The 25383-nt window shown below is 42.6% G+C and overlaps 1 protein-coding gene across 1 annotated transcript in view; it reads left to right on the top strand.

The window, feature by feature from the left end:
• The first annotated feature begins 7258 nt into the window (after window positions 1-7258).
• LOC131245847 (glutathione gamma-glutamylcysteinyltransferase 1-like) overlaps window positions 7259-25383 on the top strand; it is a 53211-nt gene continuing 35086 nt past the window's right edge. Inside the window, exons 1-3 of the mRNA XM_058245575.1 lie at window positions 7259-7426; window positions 22910-23066; window positions 24925-25163. Of these exons, the coding sequence (XP_058101558.1) occupies window positions 7352-7426; window positions 22910-23066; window positions 24925-25163 (471 nt within the window). The 5' untranslated portion in view covers window positions 7259-7351. The remainder of the gene's footprint in view (window positions 7427-22909; window positions 23067-24924; window positions 25164-25383) is intronic.

Here is a 25383-nt window from a genome sequence, read left to right as displayed (position 1 = left end):
AGCGAACCCATTTACGAGCTGGTCAGACTCAGCCTAGCAATGCCTCCTCACACCAGGCAGGTAAGACCACACCCCTATTCAACCGACTACACGACAGTGGGAGTCACGGCCTAACGGTATAAGGCCCTCGTGCGCTCATGTATTCCACCCGGTCACGGCGTTGGAGCAGATCCTTGGTACCATGGAAGTTTTGGAAATTTCTCCCATGGGCATCTTATGCACCCGGTATGCTCAACTAATATTTCAGGTGTCCAGACATACGGCCATCCATAAATACCCCTGTGGAGGTAAGGCCCTGATGAAGTAAGGGCAGATATCCACAAGCTATGCAATGCCAGATGCATGAATCACATAATCACCCATGCATCAATCCCAAGCATCCATCTCTCGGGGAGATACTAACATGTCCTACACAATGACACAACCATGACCAATCACACCTCAATCAAGCATGCATATGATGCGCATGGGAGTGGGCCATGAAGATGAATATGGGTGCCAATGAGGTGAAGATGAATTCTCTACCTAACCATGAAGGGTATAGGTACTTAACCAATTCCTCATAAGGAATACAACCTCTAGTGGGGGCCCATATACTTGGGGTAGCCCACGAGAGTAAGGAAAATAATGGTATGGGCCTAAATAGATGAAACGGGCCTAGCAAAGGTCTATGGTGGACCTTTAACCACCCATAGAAGCCCATGAGCCTACCTTAGGGCCACCAATGTGGACATCCAACCACAATTGGTCCCCAAGAGGTAGCCCATCTCTAATTGATCATGGATCAAGGCCCAAGGCCCACGCAACATCAGAAATAAGAAACGGGTATCCATAATCATACCACAAATACTCATATTGGGTTTCAGAAAGGCGGCCTAAGGCGTATCCAAAACATGGGTCCAAGGGAAACACACATAGCCTAAACCATATATACCACTATGGGCCCATAGTAGAAAGGTTAGGGCCCAACATAAAGGCCACTAATCCCATATATTGTGGTGGCCTAGTGGGCAACCTATTGCTCAAACCAAATGGGCAAATGTCATGCTCTTAGTCAAGTAAGTTGGGCCTACAACCCGGCCCAACTATTAAAGTTGATTTGGTGGGCAACCAAGGGCCCATCTGCTTGTGTAATCCGGCCCACTAACCGAACACAATAGTATGGTAAAATGGCCCAAGAGTTCAATGGGCCTATCTGGAAAGTTCCAGCCCAATTGGGCATAAGAGTTCAACAACTAGCTACATTCATGGACCCAATTAAATTCAACTGTGGTGGGCTTCAAAAGTGCATTTATTAAGCCCAACATTTAAGGAACCAAAGGTATAAATTATTCCCTCTAAGATCTTCATAATGTGGTGGGCCTCACTCTTCAAAATTTCAGCCCAAAGGCCAAGCATAATTATAACATGTTGTTGTCCTAAATTTGGGCACTCCATTGGAGTGGTCCAGGGCCTCTAAAACTCTGGAAATTGAGGGCCAAGGCCCCTCATCATGCATACAATGAGAGGAAACTCAAAAAGGTGGCCCACCATCAGATGAAATATTTTTGAATTATGGTTTTATCAAGGCATATTGCTGGACTGCACAGCAGAAAATCTGGCAGTCCAACTATCTTGGCCCATTCTTTTGAATTCCCAAATGAAATCAGTTGGGGCTGAAATTTTACAGAGTGATACTCCCATAGGTGGGCCACACCCTCATAAAATTTTAGAATTTTTGGACATTTATAAATATTTTAATTCATTTAAAGAAATCAATCTGTCCTGAAAATCGGACTGATCTGGACACCATGTTGTAATGGGCCGGTCCAGCTACCACTATGGTGTGTACAGGTGTCCATTGGCCCCAAAATTTTATAGTTGGGTCCCACCATGGGTGGTCCACCTTCCTGTAAATTTTATTTATAATTTTTACACACCCAAAACTATTTTAATAAATTTTGAAATTCTAACCTATCCAGGGTGGATTGCTGCTGGAACAGTGCAGAAAATCCAGATTGTCCACCTCACTTGGACCACACCTTTGGGAACCCAATGAATGTCAGATGGGGCTAAAATTTGGGAGACATCAAGATGAGATCCCCACCTTTTAGAAAAGTATATTTGGTGGTTATGAATAGTCCCCCAAACAGTCCCAAAATCTGGTCCAAAATCAACCAGAAACTGTCCAGAAAATTCTGGACAGCAACATGTACTTGGATAAAATTAATTATATAAGTTAAATAAAAAGGGGAAATACTCTAAGAACTAGGTGCTATGGCCCTTCTTAGTGGGCCCCACAAATGTCCAAAACAAATCTCAAGGTTACCACACTTGCATGCATCAATAAAGGTCAGCAAATGAGACACCCAACTATAGTGTAGGTGGGTATGGATGTCCCACCCTAGCTGGACTTTTCTGGACTATCCAAGCCCACGAAGTGGACCATACACATCATCAGCAATCATAGGAAAGGTAGAAGAAGAGAAATAAAAACATTCCGGCCATTGAGAGAAGGCTCCGTCACTATTGAGCCTTCCCCAACACAATCATACCTATACATTGCATTTCCATCTATATTTCATCAAGGATCTTCATCATGCATGATTTACACTTGAGATGAATGGATGAGATACCATCCCAACATGATGCAAGGGTTTACATGACCTATCAAGTTATGGAATGTGGAGAACCCTCCTTGATGGGGTCCATCAAGAGGAAACCCCATGCATGGGACATGCATGCATAAGATGGACCATTTGGCCATATCCAAGGAATTGTGTAGGATCTCCACCATTGATTGGTGAGTCATACACTTTCCGAATGAAAGAAGAAGAAGATCTACACTATGAAAAGGATATTGCATGGAATAAAGAAGCACCCACCTAAATATCTTCACTAAAACTTGGATCACTAAGCTTCAAATGCTCCAAGGAACCAATATAAATGGATGAGATGGGTTTTCAATGCATGGATTAAGAGGAAAAAGGAGGAGAAGGGGCTAGAGCATTTGAAGATTTTTTAGAGGAATGTTGCTAGGGAAGAAGAGAAGAGAGAGAAATGAAAGGGAAAGAGAGAAAAATCTCTTTTAAGCTAAGTAATCATGAGTTTCTTACTTTGGATAGAGAAGAGAAATCATGGCAATAGGGAGTTAGAAACAATGTTGTAGGGTTAATAGACTTTTTAGGTTAGTGGGTGGTGTTTTAGAGATGGGTGGTGTAGGGATAGGGCCTAGGTAGTGTGTGTGCGTGTAGTGTGTGTTGGAAATAGTGTAGTGTGTGTTGAAAATAGTTCCAAGAGATGGGACCTACCTAAAAATCTGTGCACACCACCCCTAGGTGGGCCACATGATCATGATCAAGGGCTTAGAAAAAGAAATGCACCCAACTTACGATCTACACATCGGATGGACGCACGGGATGCGTCGTTGGAACCGCGACGACGATGCGGTCACAATGGCATAGGTCTCAACTCGATCCGAGTTGGGTCTTCACGACTGGGCTCATGGATGACCGCAAACACTATTCAAGGGTCACGGATCGCCGAGATTCGACCAGTAGGACCGCGAGATCAAAATAGACGGAATGCATATTCACACACACATGCACGCATGTGAACTCGGGTCGGGTCCCACACTTATCGAGCAAGAGGACGACCGCAAGCGGATTAGGTAGGGCTGAAAGTTTAGCAGGTTCAACCCGACCTACCCGTGATTGACCCGACATTAGGTTATGCTCGGGCAGGATATTTCGGGTCCGATCTTAAGCTTGGTCTATACAAACACCAACCCGATAAAACTTAGGTTGGGCTCAAGTTGAGGTCTCGGGTTGCCCGACCCAACCCGAACCTGATCAGTATATAAGTTACTTATAAAGTATAATTAAGTGTGGATCGTTTGTGTTGAAGGCACACTAGTGATGTCGAGTCTCATTTGTCCACATCATTTCCAAGGACTCAAGCTAACAAGATATGCCAGATTTCTCTCTCCCAAATAAACTTCATGCTATGCTACGTGACTTTTAAAGGAGTAGTTGTCTTATATTTTAGCTTGTTTTTTAAAGAAAAAAAATAAAGTTCTTTATAATGAATAATCACATATATATTTAATAAAATTATAGATACAAAAAATAAGGCCTATATTGAAATATAATAAACTAATGTAATAATGAAAATATTAACATGTATATACCCAACCAACCCGATCAACCCGACCAAGCCCGCTTAGGTTGAGAATTCCCAACCCGAGATTTGGGTTGGGTTGGGTTAGGGTTGAGGTATAGGAACCGTGGGTTGGGTTAGGGTTGAGCACCAACCCGACCCAACCCGCATGACTTTCAGCCCTAGGATTAGGTACCACCCTACCTGTTCAGAGCTCAGAACCGCCTGTTCAGAGCTCAGAACCGGTGGAGGCTCTGAGGTCCATTGAGGTGACACCATGATGTATGAATTTTATCCAAACTGTTCGTTAATCTTACTATCTCATTTTAGAGCAGTGGACAAAAATAAAACTGATCAAACGCTCAAATGGACCACACTACATAATGCAGCAATGCCCATCATTGAGACCTTCATTAAGGTCCTCCGTGCTTTTTATTTGCCATCCAACCTGTTGATATGGTCACATACACCTGGGTGATTTGATAAAACAAGTATCATCTTGATCCAAAACTCCTGTGGTCCCAAGAATATTTCAATGGTAGGAATTTTATCCCCACTGTGTGCTCCATTTAAGCATTTCATCTTCTCTATTTTTAGGTTTATAATTTAAAATTATATATGAAAATGAGTGGACTGTGTTGATAGAATTCAAACATCACGGTGGCCCCTCAGTGCCTCCGCTGCCCTGAGCTTGGAATAGGCGGGGTAGTACCGCCTGACGGAAGTGGATTGGCTGGTGTACCACAGACCACCGGCTTGGTTGGTGTAGGTACGTGTCGTGCAAGACGAGCCCTGCCCCTCCTCCAGCTCCGAGTTTTACTGACGGTTCAAAGGAGATCAAGCTTGAGTCCAAAATTTATTTATATATACAGCTTTAGTTTACAACACCACAGGCAGTAGTGGGACAATGATTCCCATCCTTAAAAACATGTAAGGGCCTAACACAATCTTTGTTTTCCATCCAATAAGTTCGTAAAGTTACAGACCAGCACGAAAAGGAAAAGCAAATATCATATTAATAGAAGTCTTCCGTGACCCAAAAGGGTTTCAGTGGTAGATGTTCAATCTCCACTGCATTTTCAGTGTGGTACACTTGATACTTGTATCTGTCTTATTTTTTAGCTCACGCCTTAAGAAAGCTTGCCAAATGAACGGACGGTTTGGATATAACACATACCTTATGATGGGACTCACAGGTCTTAGTGACGACATTAGCCAATCCACTTCTGCTCCCGACGAAAATGGATTGGCTACTCCCCAGCGACCATCCCGTTGGCTAGTGGTTGATGCTCTGTGGGTCCCACCATGATGTATGTGTTTCATCCATTTTTACAGATTATTTTAGTGCAAAAAATTAAAGCAATGTAAATCTCAGGTGAGCCACCCCTACCAGAAAACAATAGAGATTGAATATCCATCGTTAAAATCCTCCTAATGCCCACTGTTCTGTTTATTTGGCATCCAAATTGTTGATTAGGTCATACAGTCCCAGATGAAGGAAAAAAAAACAACTTGATCCAAAACTTTTCTGGCCCCCAAAAAGTCTTAATGGTTGAAGTTCATTCAATACTATTTCGTGTAATGTGTTTCATTTGAGATCTGAATATACCTCATTTTTGGTATTATAACATAAAATGATCTAGAAAGTGAATGGACGGAATGGATGAAACACATACATCATGGTAGGGCCCACATATCATCGACCACCAGCCATTGGCTGGTGGCAGGGGGAGTAGCCATTCTGCTCCCGCGCCTGACGGCCGTGCGATGGCAACATTGCGGCGCCACACCCTACCTGGGGACATCTTCTGCCAGTTCTAGTCCATTCGATGATCCTCGTCCCTCGTGAGAGGGGCACTTCCGCAATTCCTCCAAAACTATCAGGGCCAGTTTGGGTAGTTAGCTTAATTGGTATTACGGTGGATGGGATTCTTTAATCCCTGATGTGACGGATGGAGTGGTGTTTGGATGGCGTCCATCTATCTACATATTAAGAGGGATTGGCACGTGCGATGGAGGAGTCGGTGGGATTTTAACATCCCACCGAGATATGCGGCTTATCGATTTAAGATGATTTTTCCTGTATTGGGGTCCACAACGAATGTATGTGGCTTATCCACGCCGTCCATCCGTTTTTCTAGCTAGTTTGAAGCATTGAGTCGAAACTTGAAGCATATCAAAAACTCTACTGGACCATACCATAGGAAAGAGTGGGAATAATGATTCCCACCATTGAATTCTTCCTAGGACCCACATCCAAAGTGTTCATAAGATCTCAAAGAAATAAAAGAAGGGAAAAAATAAATAAATATACCAGATAGATCAAAAACTTTTGTACCCGAAGTTCAATTCACACTGTTTCCCGTGGTATGGTCCGCTTGAACTTGGGTGTGCTTCAATTTTGGGCTGAACACAAAATTATCTAATAAAATGGGTGGACGGATTGGATAAAAGACATAAATCACGGTGGTCCCACATGGTTATCCATACAGTGGGTGAAGTTGCAAGGAGTGACGCGTTTCCGATTTCTCACAAAACCTAAAGAATTCACCTACGGCGCTTGGGATAGAGGTGTACACCATATGCAACGGACAATGGACAATCCACTGCAGGTCATAACTAATGGGATGGTCGTGATTCCATCCCCTGTGATCCACCGTAATTCACGTGGCCAAACAGGCCCAGGCATTCTGCTGTTTGGAAGTTCTAATGCCTTTCGCGTTTGAAAAACGTCACATTCCAAGTAGAGGTTCGCAACTCCCACAAGCACGCTCCTCGCAGGTACCATTTATATCCAGCACACGTGCCAACACGTCTTTTATGTGTGAAATCCGAGCCGTTCATATTGTGGAACCCACCGTCAAGATCACTTAGACTGGAATGACGCTTGTCCACTTATCAGCACTGCCACTCCATACAAAATCCATGCCATTTTTCAAAGAACTTACTACAACGGTCAACCGTCAACGCACATGTGTGAACTACCTGACGATTCAACCCACCTGATTTTCTCTGTTTCGTCTTCATATTGGGTCCCATCTCATGCAACCGACCAGATGTCCTAAAATCTGCCACTTTAGCACGTGTGTCGCGTGTAGAGAATGTGGATGGCGTATAGCAATCTCTTCCCGCGCATATTTATACTTAAAAATCCCTGCTCGCATTCTCCTTGGAGAAGCGACAGAGAAAAAAGAGAGAAGAAAGAGGGGAGAAAATGGCGGTTGCAGGTCTCTACAGGCGAGTCCTTCCATCTCCTCCTGCAATCGAATTCGCTTCTTCCGAAGGAAAGGTATTTTCGCAATTTCTTCCATTTCCAGCTCCTCTTTATCAATCCCACGTTTCTCCGCTCCTCATTTCTCTTATCCGACGCTCAAATCCCATTTATCTAGGGGTTTTCGTTATCCACATTTCAAGAATTCGCAGTGTAATATAGGGTTTCAGTTCACACTCGACTGATGCTTCTAATTCCGAAGAATTGCGTTTGCTCAAATTCTCGTTTTATCTGTTCGATTCCTTGTAATTTTCGATTAGGGTTTGTGATTCTTGCTGTTTGCGTCTGAGAATTGTGGGGATTTTCCCGTCTTTGTTGTATTTGTACAAATGCGATCGCTTCTTTGTCTTCTGGAAGATGTCGGATCCACTACAGAGCTTTGTAAGTTGAGCTTAACCTACAACATGATGTGTGGGGCCTGCCGTGATGTTTTCATGGCATCCAATCTGGCGCAAGTGTTGCATGTTATATTTTAAATCATTATTATGATTATGATTATGATTATAATTGATTGAGCGCACGATTACATGACCCAGTTGGAGAGCTGAAACACAGGACCTAGTGGCCCGCTTAAATCAACCACATGTGGGAAGATAAGCCAATTCACTTCCCTTATTTGATGGTGGAGATGGTATGCTGATGATGTTGGAAACGTGCATGCATGACATGTAGCTGATATGTGTCAGGGTGTGGCAACCCCTAGTGGGGCCCACCGCACATGTGACCTACCCCTTCAAGTATCTCTCTTCCACTGGCATGGTCTGCATCACCTCTCCCTTATTTAAGGGGGGGTGGGGCGCGTGTTGGAGGTTAGAAACAATAGAGAAGGGAGGAGAGAGAGAAGAGGATAGGAGGAAGAAGAGAAAGGGAGGAAGAGAGAAATAGAGGGAAGAGAGAGAGAGAGAGAGAGAGAGAGAGAGAGAGAGAGAGAGAGAGAGAGAGAGGTGATGTGCATTGTGGGTGAGTGTGTGCAGCATGGTAGAGAAGAAGACAAGGGCCCACTCTCATACTTGCTCAAGGTCGTGTATATCGGCATATCATCGTTATGTAGAGCAGGTCGTTGACACTTTCATGGCCAAGGTAGACCAAAGAAGGCCCGATTGGAGGCGGAAGTGATTAGGACCGTCCAAACACTAAAGGAAGCGTATCTCGCAAATTGGAATGAGTTATTCGACGTACCATATATGATTTTGGGGTATGAGAAGCTACTTTAGCCAACCAACCCTGCTACGCCGGGTTGCCCATGTCGGATTTGCAAGATTCCATCAGATCGATGGTCGAAGGTCCATTTTAATTTTGGTTTTACTATTTATAGTAAATTTTAGTTTGATCATAACTCTTGATCCTTTGAGCTTTATGAGTCGTGCCCAACATGAAAAGGGCTTAGAAAAATTAGGAGAATAATGTGGTTAAGCCAAATTAGACACTTACTATTTTTAGCCGAAAACCATGAAGTCTAGTAGAAATCATGACCGTCTATAAATACTAAGTTTACTAGTTATGGTAAGTCACATTTTTTTTTAGGGAGTTTGAGTTAGAGTTTGATTCTGAAACTTCTTCCTAGGTTAGATATCACTATTTAAAGGATTGTAAATTCGTTTTTATCATCAATCAATTTATTTTCGAATTTATTTCTATTATTTCTATTTTTTCCTCGTGGATTCGAGGAATATCTGTGAGGATTATAGAGAAGCTCCATGGATTCGAAGCAGTTATCCTTGAGGAAGACGGTGATCGACCTCATCATGTCCATCCCTGCGTCCATTGGTATTAGAGCGAGGACTTCCCTCGGGCCAATGGAAAATAATGACAGTATGGACCAAAATCCCGTGGACGGTGATTCAGGGATTCGTTATCTTTTGGAAAGAATGCAAGCTTTTCACTGGGAGAATCAATTGACCATGCAAAGGCTGCAGGCAACACTCGATCATCTTGCAGATACGTTAATTCTGCCCCGAGCCCAAGGCGATGCTCAATCGCTCGTGGTTGCTGTACAACACAAACTTGATTTCCGTAGGGCACTTCTGGAGGTGAATCATAGGACTACCCTAGATGGGTCGAGCTCCAACGACAAGGACATTGGTGGCGGCTTTGCTCGACGATCAGTCCATGGAGGCGATCATCGACTAGATCTTGTTGAAAGAGACTATCGAGGTAAAGCCGAACTTTCCGGTTTTAATGGCTTATTGCGTATAGAAGATTTCCTCGACTGGTTAGTTGAAGTAAAATAATATTTTGATTACATGGACCCGCCAAAACATAAAAAGGTAAAATTAGTAGCATTCAAATTAAAATCTGGTGCTTTTGCATGGTGGGAGCAATTATAACTCTCACGTGCCCTACAGAACAAGGTGCCCATCCGATCATGGCCATGGATGAGACGCCTTCTTCGATCACGATTCATCCTTGGTGATTACGAGCATGTATTTTTCCAACAATACCAAAATTGTAGATAGGGAAGTTGAATCGTCACATATTGTATCGAAGAATTCCAGCGGTTGGCAACGCGGAATGACCTGTTAGAAACCAAATCGCAAAAGGTAGCACGGTTTATAGGTGGGTTATGATTGACGATTCAGGACCGAGTTCAGATGTACCCGGTCGGGACCATGGATGAAGCAGTTCAGTTGGCAAGTAGGGTGGAAATGTAGCTTGCAATAGTTCTTACTCAGCCTTATCCTTCAACTCGGCTCCTATGACGGGTCCAACACAAGATTCAGTGCTGGCACGAGGAAAAGAACCAGTAGGAGGATGTCCTTAACTTCCTGTAACCACAAATCTTGACACGAGGAGCGGCTCATCTTGGCCTCAACGTATAGCACCCACAACAGCAGGTCTGAGTAGGATTACAAATCCTTATGGTTGGCAAAGGCCGAACACTTGTTACTGCTATGGCCAACCGGACCATTTATCAAACACTTGCCCTCAACGCCACGCAACCCATTTGACCATTAACGAAGGGGGCACTGAAGGTGATGCAGTGGAAGAAGGCCTTGGATTTGATGAAGATGAAAAAACAACTGAGGAAGGATCTGCTGACGAAGAATGGTTGACCGAGGATCATGGCGAATCCTTGGTCGTAAGACGATTATTGTACACCCCACGGAAGGAGTTGCATCCACACCGGCACAATATATACCGTACTGGTGTACCGTTAGTGGCAATGTTTGTGATGTAATCATAACCAATGGCCGTAACGAGCACATCGTCTCGAAAGTGATGGTGGACAAGTTCTGACTACCTATGACAAAGCATCATTCCCCTTACTCGATTAGCTAGATAAAAAAGGTGAACGAGACCAAGGTAATCGAATAATGTACTGTCTCGTTTTCAATTGGTAAAAATTATAATGATCAAGTATTTTGTGACATGCTTGACATGGAAGCATGCCATATCCCATATGTTACTTGGTCAACCATGACAGTCGGACTATGATGCGACCCACCAAGGATGAGACAATGTTTATTTCTTCGTCAAGGATGGTCGAAAGATGTTCCTTGCCCCTATGACACTAGAGAACCACCCTGAAGCTTCTAAAGTGGAGGGGAGTTCCCTCCTGACCATTCGGATTTCATGGTGGAATCCAAGGAAATCGGCGAGGTGTACATTGTAGTCGTAAAGGGAGAGGAATTAGAGCCCTTAAACATTCCTCCAAGTTTAAAGCTGTTGCTAAACGAATTCAATTAAATTTGGCCCGAAGAGTTATCTAATGGATTGCCCCACATGCGGGATATCCAACATCACATAGACCTCGTCTTTGGGGCTAGCTTGTCTAACCGCCCTCATTATCGGATGAGTCCGAAGGAGTGAGATACTTCAGGGGTAGGTGGGGGAGTTGATTTGTAAGGGTCTTTTGAGAGAGAGCATGAGCCCATGTGCCGTGCTGACGTTGTTAATGCCTAAGAAAGATGGGAGCTGGCGTATGTGTGTTGACAGCCGAGTAATTAACAAGATTACGATCAAATATCGGTTTCTAATACCGCGGTTAGACGACATGCTTGATATGCTAGAAGGTGCTAAGGAGTTCTCTAATCTAGATATGAGAAGCGGGTATCATCAGATTTGTATCCGGCTCGGTGATGAGTGGAAAACGACATTCAAGACCAAAGAAGGGTTGTTTGAGTGGCTAGTCATGCCCTTTGGTCTATCGAATGCACCAAGCACTTTTATACGTCTAATGAATAAAGTGCGCTGAAGCTGTTCATTGGCTGGTTTGTGGTAGTATATTTTGATGACATCCTGATATATAGCCAAGATGAGACGGAGCACATGGAACATCTTAGGCAGGTGCTACAGGTTTTGCAGGTTAACAAGTTGTACCTCAACTTGAACAAGTGCACCTTTTTAATAGACAACCTGTTGTTTTTAAGATTTGTTGTGACATCTATAGGCATCCATGTGGATGATGAAAATGTGCGAGCTATTAGGGAATGGCCGATCCGGAAGAACATTCATGAAGTGAGGAGTTTTCATCGGTTGGTGACATTCTATTGTCAATTCGTGTGGATTTTCAGCGCGATAGTCGCACCTATTATAAATTGCATGAAAATGGGCCGTTTTAGTGGATCAATGAGGCTGATAAGAGCTTTGCTGAAATCAAGCATCAATTGTCCACAACAGCGGTCTTGAGTGTGGTGCCTCATATGTTGGAATTGGAGGAGTTTTATCACAGTAAGGTGGGTCGGTAGTCTTCTACAACGAGAAGCTCAACGAAGCCCGAAAGAAGTGATTGACATATGAGCTCAAGCTATATGCAGTTGTTCAAGCGCTGCGACATTAGCGGCATTATTTGATACAGAGAGAGTTTGTTCTCTACATTGATCATCAAGGCTTAAAGTTTATTAATAGTTAGGCTAACGTGAATCGTGTGCATGCTAGATGGGTTGCGTTTTTGCAGGAATTCACATTCGTTTTGAAGCACAAGTTAGGGTAGCAAAACAAGGTGGGTGATGCACTTAGTCGCCGTGGATCACGACTACTTGTTATAGTGAGCAATGAGGTGGTTGGCTTTGATTGTCTCAAGGAGCTGTATGCCAAGGACGAGGACTTCAAGGATGCATGGATAAGGTGCCAAGAGGGTCATCCCAGTCACCTACATATGCAAGACGGTTTCCTCTTCAAAGGGAATCGATTGTGCATCTCCCAAAGTTCTCTGAGGGAACATATTATTCAAGAGCTACATGGATGTGGCCTTGGTGGATACCTTGGGCGAGGCAAGACACTGGCTTTTGTGGAGGAGTGGTGTTACTGGCCGCAATTGGTATGCGAAGTGGATAAAGCAGTGCAACATTGTCATGTTTGTCAGACCTCCAAGGGGTAGTATCAGAATAGGAGCTTCTACACCTCGTTACCTATACTTGATGACCCTTGGGAGAATTTATCTATGGACTTTGTGCTTGGTCTTCTACGAACACAGCGCGTCATGGATTCAGTGTTTGTGGTGGTAGATCATTTCTCAAAGATGCTGCACTTTATTGCTAGTCCCGAGCAAAGTATGCGAAAAATAAGTTGAGAATTACAGGAGAATTTCTATGAACTCGAGTGATTTTGGAAAACAATCTAGATATTCAGAATTCAACAATTCATGAATGTTGGGCCTTACTCTCTCCTAGACTCAAACACACGATAAACTTCATTCAAAGTATTAGTCCCTTAATTAGAAATAATCCTAAACATTGAGTTCCACAGATGTAAAGTGTAATCCCAACTTTCAACATTAATATTCAATTCTTTATTTCAGGATATCGTTGGTAATCAACAAGAGAATTCATAATAACCAAAGCTTGCCTCAAAGATCATCTTTTCATTCCTTCAGTTTTTTTGTTTTTTTTTTTGTTTTTTTTGTTTTTAGACTAAAAACCAAGAAGGGGAATGAAATCCACACTTATAGGGAGCAAACCTATAGTGAAGATTCTTTGCCTAACCTTTTTCAACGGTATCTCTTCCTTTTAATTGATCTTGACGGGCAATTGTTCAAGTTGGTTCCTTCTATGCTTACTGATCACCAAATTAACCCATCAGTTTCAAACTGAAATCTTAATGTGTAAGCGAGATGTGACATGTGAAATCATGACTCAATCAATGTTTACAACTTCTAATCATGGATTAATAATTAAACTTAACTGTGAAATCTAACGAGCAACTGAATCCAAGAGCAGTAAATCACCAACATTCCATATCCTGTAATTCTAAATCAAAGATGGTCATCCAATCACTTTGAATTCACCAGAAAGTCCAGAAAAAATTTAAAAATTTTCACAATTTTTGCTCAAGAAAATACTGATTAGGTAACCTAATCTCCCACCCCCAACTTAAAAGCTACATTGTCCTCAATGTAAAGGATATGAGTATGGAATGCGCATAGGACAACAAAAGTAAAGAAAGAGTGAAGGGAAGATAGTACCTGGATGATGAATCGTGAGAGACTTTCCAAGAGATCGCAGCATGGAATCCGGTCAGCACGAGAGATAAAGTGACACAGAACTAACAAAAATAAAATCCTACCTATACCACTTTCGCAGGTGCTCTCGATTGCATTTAGCGCATGCAACAAGCCTTTAAACCCCTAGGTTACCCCTAGTGGACGAGTTGTAGTCTCGTGAGGGTTTGCAGTAATGTTACCCACAAACATTGAACTGACTAATGAAAAAAAATGACATGAAATGAAGAACTGGGTTGCCTCCCAGGAGCGCTAAGTTTACCGTCTTTAGCCAGACAAAGAAAGCAACTACCCTAGTCCTAAGAAAACAGGAAACTTACCTATACCTCCATCAGACTAGGAGATTAATCCTGGTAAACAGGATCAGCCAGAGGCATGGACATGTCCTCTGAATCAAATTTCTCGACAAATGGTTTCAATCGATGTCCATTGACTTTAAACTCCTTGCCATTGTCGGGATCTCTTATCTCAACGGCCCCATGCGGAAAAACAGTGACAACAATATAAGGACCGGTCCAACGAGATCGAAGCTTACCCGGAAAGAGATGTAATCGAGAATTGTACAAAAGGACCTTCTGACCAGGCGTGAATGATTTTCGCGAAATGTGTTGGTCATGAAATGCTTTCATCTTGTCCTTGTAAATTCTCGAATTATCGTATGCATCATTCCGGATTTCTTCAAGTTCATTCAATTGAAGTTTGCGTAGCGAGCCAGCGTTGTCCAGATTGAAATTAAGATTTTTGATCGCCCAGTACGCTTTATGTTCCAACTCCACAGGCAAGTGACAAGCTTTCCCATAGACAAGTCTAAAGGGAGACATTCCAATAGGGGTTTTAAAGGCAGTACGGTATGCCCATAAGGCATCGGTCAATCGGATTGACCAATCCTTACGATCTGGGTTAACCGTTTTTTCCAAAATGTGTTTAATCTCCCTATTGGAAATCTCAGCTTGTCCACTTGTCTGTGGATGGTATGGGGTGCTCACCTTATGAGAGATACCGTATTTCTTCATTAAGCTCTCGAATGGTCTATTACAAAAATGTGAGCCCCCATCACTAATGATGGCTCGAGGCGGAATCGAGAAAGGATGTTCTCTTTCAGGAATTTAACGACCGAGCGATGGTCATACTGTCGACCCGGAATCGCTTCAACCCATTTAGTGACATAATCCACGGCGAGCACAATATACTGATTTCCAAAGCGATTGGGGGAATGGTCCCATGAAATCGATGCCCCAAAGAATCAAATGCTTCAATGATAAGGATGGGATTCAAAGGCATCATATTTCGACGGACAATGCTCCCAATTTCGACAACGCTCACAAGCTTTGCAAAACTCATGAGTGTCCCCGAACATAGTGGGCCAGTAAAAGCCACACTGGAGAATCTTGGCCGTGGTCTTTTTAGCGAAAAAGTGACCACCACAGGCCTGCGAGTGACAGAAGGAGATGACACTCTAATGCTCATCGTCTGGCATACATCTCCTTAAGATTTAATCTGGGCAGTATTTAAATAAATATGGATCGTCCCAAAAAAAGTTGCACACCTTGGTAAAGAATTTCTTCTTATCTTGCGCAGTCCAATGTGTTAGTATAGAACCTGTGATAAGAAAATTAGCAATATTAGCGAACCAAGGTGAATGGGAGACTCTAAACAATTGTTCCTCAGGGAACATGTCATTGATATGGGTTGTCTCAAGGGAATCGAGGTATTAAGGCGAGAAAGGTGATCGGCCACTACGTTCTCTACTCCCTTTTAATCTTTAATTTCCAAATCAAATTCTTGGAGTAGAAGGATCCATCTTATCAAGCGGGGCTTAGAATCATTCTTAGAAAGAAGATACTTGATTGCCATGATCTGTATATATAATGATCTTGGATCCGATCAGTAGGACCTAAATCCACAGCGAACACTACGGCTAAGAGTTCCTTTTCCGTAGTCGAGTAGTTCACTTGGCAGGATTTAGAGTTCTACTTGCGTAGTGAATGACGTAGGGCTTGTTGTATTTTCTCTGGCAAGACCGCCCCAAGAGCATAATCCGAAGCGTCGCACATAAGCTCAAAAGGAAGGTTCCGGTCGGGTGGCGCATGATAGGTGCGATGGTTAATGTGCCTTTAAGCTTGGTGAAAGCTTCTGGCATTGCTCGATCCACTCGTACGGAACATCCTTTTGAAGAAGATTACATAATGGACGAGAGAGGAGACTAAAGTCCTTTATGAATCGCCTGTAAAACCCTGCGTGTCCTAAGAAGGATCGCACGTCTCTGATGTTCTTGGGTGGAGGTAGGTTAGAGATAAGATCGATTTTTGCCTTATCTACCTCGATTCCTTTGGCCGAGATGATATGCCCAAGGACAATTCCCTTCTGAACCATGAAATGGCACTTCTCCCAATTAAGTACCAGGTTCTTTTCTTCACATCTTTTCAGCACACATTTAAGACTTTCCAAGCACTTGCTGAAAGATGGACCGTAAACAGAGAAATCGTCCATGAAGACCTCTAGATATTGCCCCACCATGTCAGAAAAGATACTAAGCATACATCGCTGAAAGGTGGCAGGGGCATTACATAGTCCGAATGGCATCCTTCGATAGGCAAAGGTGCCATAGGGACATGTAAATGTGGTCTTTTCCTGGTCTTCAGGGGCTATCTCTATCTGGTTATAGCCCGAATACCCGTCAAGAAAATCGAATAGGAATGACCACTAACCTTTCCAGGATCTCGATCGATGAATGGTAAAGGAAAGTGGTCTTTCCTCGTGACGGTATTTAACTTCCCGTAGTCAATGCACATTCTCCAACCGGTAGTGACTCTAGTTGCACGAGTTCATTATTAGCATTGGCTACGATGGTGATTCCGGACTTCTTAGGAACCACTTGAGTTGGACTCACCCATTGACTATCGGATATAGGGTATATAATACCCACGTCCAATAGTTTAAGAACCTCGGCTTTAACCACTTCCTTCATATTTGGATTTAGTCTACGTTGTGGTTGCAGCGGTTTTTGCATTATCCTCAAGATATATGTGGTGAGTACAAATCGAGGGATCGATTCCTTTGAGGTCCGCTATCGTCCATCCTAGTGGCTCCTTTATGCTCAATGAGAGTAGATATAAGCATACTCTCCTGTTCTTTCTCCAGGTGGGCAGAGATCACCACCGGGTATGTCTCATCTTGACCCAAATATGCATATTTCAAATCAGAGGGCAACGGTTTTAGGTCAAGCTTCGGCGGCTTGAGGTTAGACGGTAGAGGCACTACATCAGTTTGTGGTAATTCTTCAAATTGTGGCCTCCATCGGTTAACTTCAAGTACCGGTGCAGTATCCAACAAGGTGCACGTCTCCCTAATCATGTCATCATCAAAATCATGGGAGTGGGCCAGGCACGTCTCTAGATGGTCGGAGGATAAGGTCAGAGGTGTCGTATCTTCCACGAAAGAGTCAATCATGTTAATGTCGTGGAAATCGTCATCATCCTCTGAGTTGCTGCCGTTATTGAAAAAAATGTTTGACTCCAATGTCAAATTTCCAAAAGACAGTCATGATACCATTCCTACAATTGATAATTGCATTTGACGTGGCAAGGAATGGGCGACCAAGAATGACGGGAATCTGAGTGCTCATGTTATTGATGGGTTCGGTGTCCAGGATGATAAAGTCTACAGGGTAGTAAAATCTATCAACTTGGACCAACACATCCTCAATTATCCCTCTTGGTACACGAACAGAGCGATCAGCAAGTTGTAGTGTGGTTAGGGTGGGTTTTAATTCACCCAAACGTAACTGTTTGTATACCGAGTAGGGAATCAGATTGACGCTCGCTCCTAAGTCAAGAAGTGCGTGATCAATTCGATGGTTCCCAATTACACATGATATGGTTGGGCTACCGGGATCCTTGAATTTCTGCGGCACGTCTTGCTTCAGGATGGCACTCACTTTCTCAGTCAAGAAGATTTTCTTTTGAATAATTTTCCGTCGCTTGGTCGTGCATAAGTCTTTTAGGAATTTGGCATATGAAGGTATCTGTTTAACGACATCAAGTCGAGGAGTAAGTGCAGGGTTGTGATGTAGTAATAAACTCGGTAAGACCGAGGTCGAATCCACAGGGACTGATACCTGTACGTTACCTGAAACCAAGTAGAACTAGAACTAGACTAAGATGCGATCTAAACAAAATAGAATTTGAGAAATAATTGTGGAATAATTATCTAAAACTTTAAGAAATTCTGAGGAAGGAAACTAGGGATTCAGAGGATCCACTTGTAGAGATCAGGGAGATCTTATGCCTGCACCAAGGATTCAAACTGAACTTGATCTGGTTTTCAAGAGATGAAAAGTATAGAATTAGAATGGATTCCATCATCTAACCATGCCCAGGAGACAGAGCAAACAACAGAATTAGACTAATTACCAACCAATCAACAATGCATGAAAGTTAGGAAGGATTCCGCCACCCGACCATGCCCAGGGGACTATGGTGAACAACAGGGTTTCCTGACGTCATGAGCATCAAAAGGAAGAAAGAGATACTCAAAATCATCGCAGATCCATTGTAATTTCAGTCACAACAAACCCTTAAAAATAACTGAAAGTACCCTTTTTAATTTGAACAAAAATCAATATCAGTCCATCTAAACAATAGGCACCAGCAAAGTTTCTCCCTTCAGACTACAAGCTTCACCCCTTAGCCCTAGCTAAGGGGTTTAGCCACACATTAATGGGCTAAACAAAACAAGTGATAATAGAGAAAAGAAAAAAAAAAGAACGAGAAGAAAAACAAAACTAAAAAAAAACTTTCCTGTCTTCTCTATTTCTTCTCTGTTTCTTCTCTCAAACCCAACCTCTTGCTCACGTCTACCTGCCTCCAGCCACTGCTGTCTAGCCTCCAAACCGAGCCTCTCTCTTGGCGTCTCCACCCAGCAACCAGCCTCCAACTTCCAGCTCCCGCTGATCCCGTTCCAGCCTTTTTTCTCCCCCTTAACCCAAACCGAGACCTCTCCTTTTATCTTTCTTCTCACCTCCCTGCTGTGGAGTCCCTGCAGGACTCGGCTGCAGAAGCTGGAGACTCCTGTATGTAGAGCAGGAGGTCCGTGCGAAAGGCCGGAGTCCGTGGACGAGTTGGTTGCGGAGACGTCTTCACGCACAGCAGCCTAACTCGGAGTCTCCTCCTCTTCTTCTTCTTTGCTTTCCTTCCAAAAGGACAACGTCCTCTGGGAGCTTTCTGGCCCACCTACATGATGAACGGTTCAGATTAGCTGTCCGACCTCGCCCAAGGGCGTACAATCCGCCGTAAAAACCGGACGGCTTCCGGTTGCGAAAACAGGGTAGCGTCATTGACGCTGTGACGATGGTGGGCCCCATTTCACTGTCTTTTTGAAAAATCCGAGCCGTCCACTGCGTTCTACTCGAAAAATCAGGTGGGAAGCACTACTTTTGGATTAAATTCCATATGACCCACGTTATCTTTCAAGTCACCGTTAATCATCCGTTTTAACAGCTGAAATCCACTCTCCATTATCTTCCGAGATTACGCCACCTAGGCGATGTTCACGCCCACCCTCTTGATACAATGGACGGTTCGGATCATCACTCCAGGTGTCGAGTGGGCCCCACTGAGGAGGACCGGCGGACGACAGCGAAAACGCTGTTGCGTTTTTTTTTAAAAAAAAAAAATCTGAGTTTGAGTCGGTCAGCGCCTGCTGACCGACTTTGAATGCACGGGTGCACGGCTGGTGCACGTGATTGCTATGCACATTCATCACCGGCGGGGCCCCACAGAGATATTAATGAGAAATCCATTCCGTCCATCAGTTTTGTCAGCTCATTTAAACTGTTGAGACCAAAAATGGAGAATATCCAGATATCAGGTGGGCCCCACTTAAGGATTTAAGGGGCTGATCTGTCCGTTGGGCCACTTTCACAGTGATCCAGGGGCTGAAATTTTACGTGTACGGTTTATTTATGGTCCTCAAGCCACGTGTGAAGTTTCGAACTGATCAGATGGTGGGAACCCTATGATCTTGCATTCTGGACACTTTTCAGGCCACTTGAGCTTCGATTCCTCGATTTCCGCGGACCCCTGGTGTATAATTTCGTCGCTCTTGGTCTTCTAGAGTCCGTCCCATGCTTTAGTGTCATCAGATCGGTAAATCCATGCTTTTTAGTGTCCTTTCTCAGTCCAAGCTCATGAAGACGCCCTGCATCACAAATTCAATTAAATTAGGCTATTAAACGGTGTCATGCTTGTAAATCCATGCAATAAATGGGTCTGATATGCAATATTTGACCCTCAACATTTATCCCATGTAAGAAGACCCTTAATGCAACACACATGGTAAATATATTCTTCAGAGAGGTTGTGCGGCTGTACGGGGTTCTCAAAACCATTACTTCTGACCGTGGCACAAAGTTCATTAGCCACTTCTGGCGGACTTTGTGGAATCAGTTTGGTACACTTCAGTTCAGCAGTGCCTACCATCCACAGATCGATGGGTAGACTGAAGTTGTGAATCGCATGTTGGAAAACCTTCTTCAATGTATTTTAGGAGACAAATCGAAGCAGTGAGATTTAGCCTTGTCTCAAGTGGAATTTACAATCAACAATATGGTGAACCGCTTGACAGGGAAGTGCTCATTCCAGACTGTTTATGGTTGAGTGCCTCGCCACACACTTGATTTGGTCCCTTTGCCCAAGCTCTAGGGCATGAGTATTGCAGCAGAACATATGGTGGATCGAATCGTGGGCATTCATGCGGATGTGCAAGCCAAGGTGCATACTTCGAATGACAAGTACAAGGAGCAAGCCGGCAAGCATCGGCGACAAAGGTGTTCGAGGTGGGCAACCATGTTATGGTCCATCTATGAGAGGAGAGATTTCCGACCGGGACCTATAACGAGTTGAAGAATAAGAAGATTGGACCGGTACTGATCCTCCGAAAGATCAATGACAATACTTACGTTGTTGATCTCGCGTACCTTTAACGTCGCGGACCTAACCGAGTATCATGAACCGAAGCGGGAGAACTCGAAGACAAGTTCTTTTGAAGTGGAGGGGATTGATGTAGAGTGGGTCGCGGACACTTTCATGGCCAAGATGGACTAGAGAAGGCCCGATCGAAGGCAGAAGTGATTAGGACCATCAGAACCCTAAAGTAGGTGTATCTCGCAAACCGAAATGAGTTATTTGACGTACCATATATGATTTTGGGGTAGGAGAAGCTACTTTAGCCAACCAACCCCACTACGCCGGGTTTCCCATGTTGGATTTGCGAGATTCCATCAGATCGACGGTCGAAAGTCCATTTAAATTTCGTTTTTACTATTTATAGTAAGTTTTAGTTCGATCATAACTCTTGATCCTTTGAGCTTTAGGAGTCCTACCAAACATGAAAAGGGCTTAGAAAAATTAGAAGAATAACGTGGTTAGGCCAAATTGGACACTTACTATTTTTTGGCCGAAAACCATGAAGTCTAGTAGAAATCATGGCCGTCTATAAATAGTAAGATTACCATTTGTAGTAAGTCACGTTTTTTTAGGGAGTTGGAGTTGGTGTTTGATTGTGAAACTTCTTCGTAGGTTAGATATCACTATTTAAAGGATTGTAAATTCGTTTTTATCATTGATCAATTTATTTTCGAACTTATTAGAATTTATTTATATTTTTCCTATTTTTTCCTCATCGATTCGAGGAATATCTGTGAGGATTCTAGAGAAGCTCCATGGATTCAAAGTAGTTATCCTAGAGGAAGACGGTGATCGACCTCATCACATCGATCCCTTCGTCACATCGTCGCTGTCAGATTAGGAAGTGTGTTGGTTCGTCTTCCCCTTGTGTTGTTGATTTGAATGGGCTGCTGATTTCCATAATGTGGCTCCTCAATACAGATGTGTAATTGCGCTGCTCGATCCGTAAAAATAATAACTTAAATGTAACCCATCATGTTGTCTGCTTGCGAACAACAGTGGTATTAGAGCAACAATCCATGTGATTCCAATGGAAGGAAACGATAATGGTTTTTGATATTGCCCTCACAAGTCACACTACACGGGAATGCCCAACAAGCAATACATTTCTAATTACTTTAACATTTGTGTGCCATTGCACAATACTGGCCCATGACGACGTGTCATTTGTTCGTCGCAAAACACATAAAATCATTGCGCACTACATGCGTTTTTAGATGTGACTTATAAGTTTAATAATTTATCGTGAGTGTCACTTGACTATTGCTATGGAGGGATTCCTTTATTGTTTTTTTTCTTTGATTGCTTCTTCTATGCTTAATCGGGTAAGTGGAACTTTTGGGCCAAAGACAATGACCGCATTTTCCTCATGTCAATTTATTTGAGAGATATCATTATTGTGGACCACTGATGATGATTGTAGACGAATGAAATTAAAATAAAGTGTCTCAGATGTGTTTCCCGATTGACTAATATAGGACCCTCTCTCACTTTATGTGGTGACAAGAAATGATGTCTAAATCAGTTGTCGCCGAAAGGAGAGAAGTTATGATTAGGAATCCAAACATTTCCCTTCTGTGGTGTGGGTGTTTGCTCATGTCCTAGGCTTCTGGTATTTCTAAGTTTCATGTGTTGATTCTTGTATGTTCAAAATGTTTCTTTCTTAGTTTTGTTCAAGTTTGTTTTGTGCCTCTGTACATCAATGATAAAAGTGTATTAAAGTTGAAATTTCTACATTAGACGGTAGAGTTTCGGCGCAATTCTTGAAGTGATAAAACAGAAAGCCAATCTTTATTTATTAATCTCTCACTATATAAGTGATAAATTCCTCACGAGTCATGAGTCTAATGAGGCTGTGAATGGTCACATGAAGGGGTTTCTAGAACTTCACTTCTTTATTTAATAAATTGTGTTATAATCAATATGTATTGATCGGTGCAAACACATGTGACTGCATGCGTCTACATGCTTTTGTGTTGCAATTAGCCTTTTAATTCTAATATCATCTCAGTGCTCTTTGCAGTTCTTCACTCATTTGTCTGTTTTCTTTACTTTCCTATTTTTATTGCTGTTATTTTTTTGTTGGGAAATTTTCAGCAACTCTTCAATGAAGCACTTCAAAATGGAAACATGGAAGGTTTTTTCAAGTTGATTTCTTACTTCCAGACACAATCTGAGCCTGCATACTGTGGTTTGGCTAGCCTTTCTGTGGTTTTGAATGCACTCGCCATTGATCCCGGAAGAAAATGGAAAGGTAACTTCCAGATCTTTACTCTTTCTTGCAAAGGTTGATGAGTATGAGTTTTCTGATGGTCATCATTGCCAGAAGTAACGTGAACCAATATAATGAGGCCATGATGAACATCGCCTGGATACTTTTTCTTCTCCTGGTGTTAGATGGGCTAATATATTTGAGTTGAGAATTGATGAATCGCGAGTATTTGGGCTTGCTCAGTTCTGTTGATTTGCCATGCCTAGCCCTAGCGCAAGGCTCCTTAACCTAAGGCAGGTTTTTTATTTCTTCTTTTGGTTGGTTAGACAGCAATCTGATAGACTGTAATGCCTTAACCCCCCCAAAAAAAGTGATTGACTGTAATTGTCTGCTGCTTGTTTATTTTTATTTTTCTTTTTGATGAGTTGATTTGATTTAAGTCAACTTGGCTTGGAGATATGCTGAGAACTGGGGCTGTTAAAGCAGAGATATGATGAATCACCAAAGGAATTATATGAAGCAAGTAAAAGTGCAGGCTTAGCGTTGTTGTGTGACAGCATGTACATTTGAATGTAGTTGTCAAATTTGCAGATTCCAATGAATTCCACAAAGATTATCACGAATCCCCCCCCTTTTTTTGTTAAACTCCCAAGGAGATATCATTAATGCCCCTTTCTGCAAAGATTTGGGTCCAAGGATGATTAATTGTGGAACCAAGTTATTACTAGCAAATATGGTGCTTGAGAAGTGGGTGGTTTACCTTGCGCTTGTCAGATTACAGATCTCAGGACATTTGGAATGTTGTGATAGGAGGTATTGGTGCCTTCTTAGATGGTTTATTGTATGTTGTGGTTGATGGATAACATATTCGATTATGGGAAGACCCCTGGTGCTTTGGAAGATCATTGCTGCCAAGTTCGTTCTACTGTATAGAATTGCTACTCACAAATACTTAGTGCATTAATATGGGGGGGAATTCTGTTAGATGGTCTGCTCATTCCACAGGAACTTGTCTGACGATGAAATTTTGGAATTCCTTGTGTGTGCATTCCAAATCACCATTCAAAAAAAAAAGGGGAAAAAAGAAAGAAAGAAAAAAGGCAAAAAAGGAGCACAAAAAGCAAAAAAACAAAAGAGTGCAGGCATAATTTCACCTTTTGCCCACTAAAGAATCATGGCAACTATGACCAGCTTGCTCCATTGGCACATTTGTGACAATCTCCAGGTCCCCCTCGTGTTGTCGCCTTTCAATAGCTAGCTTTTGACGATGAAGTCCTGACAATTGATCACCTCCAATCGAGAAATGTGATGCTTACAAATGGGTGTATCCTATGCTCGAAGGATTCAGAATCAGTTAATTACCTTTTGCATTTGCAAAATTTGCATTGGGAATCTGATGGAGGATTTTGGCTCTCTTGTCTAGATACATTGGGTCCTGCTGCTAGGATTGGTACAAGCTCTTATTCAAACTGGAAAATGGGGTTTCAGAGAAAAGGATAAGAGACTTGTGGAAATCGGCTATGCTAGTAGCGCTTTGGTCCATTTGGAAGGAATGCAACAATAGGACCTTTAACAATAAGGTGGCTTCTATGGAGATGGTATATCAGAAAGCTATAGGGAACTTGCATTTCAAGGGCTGTAATGTGGAAGACATTCTGGGCCGTGTGAGGAACTCTTTTTCTCCCTTTATATAGGAGGATATGTTATAATTTCTCATTTTTCCTCTTCCTCCTATCCGTTGTTGTATTCTCTCCTTTTGGTTTAATAAAATAATTCAATTATCACGAAAGGAGATCTGTTCTATAATTGATAAGGGATGGAGTTATGCATCTTGATTATGCTATTGTTGTTTTATTCTTCAACAGCATTTACCTTGTGAAGAACATGATATCTCTTGCAGGGCCTTGGCGATGGTTTGATGAATCTATGTTGGATTGTTGTGAACCTTTGGAAAAGGTTAAAGCTGAAGGGATTACATTTGGGAAAGTTGCATGTTTGGCTCGTTGTGCTGGAGCTAAAGTTGAATCTTTCCGGACAAACCAAAGCACCATTGATGATTTCCGTAAACATGTCATAAGATGTTCTTCTTCTGAAGATTGCCATCTGATCACATCATATCATAGAGGACCTTTCAAGCAGGTAATTTTTCAATCATTTGTGTAATCATCTTTCTTTATAATTTTAAAAAAAATTGTAATTCATTCTGGTAACCAGATGTCCTCTTCTTTTTTCTCGACATTGACTTTACATTGACTCATCAAGAAAAGAATACTGATATTACATTAACCAGTAGTAAAACAAAAATAAAAATACACAGGCTCTAGAATTGTTCCCAAGGGATGTCTGTTTGAGCAATAGA

Source organism: Magnolia sinica, chromosome 5 (assembly GCF_029962835.1).
Source record: "Magnolia sinica isolate HGM2019 chromosome 5, MsV1, whole genome shotgun sequence".
Taxonomy (NCBI): Eukaryota; Viridiplantae; Streptophyta; class Magnoliopsida; order Magnoliales; family Magnoliaceae; genus Magnolia; species Magnolia sinica.
The sequence above is the reverse complement of the archived record's forward strand: the minus strand, read 5'-3'. Positions and strand labels throughout refer to the sequence as shown.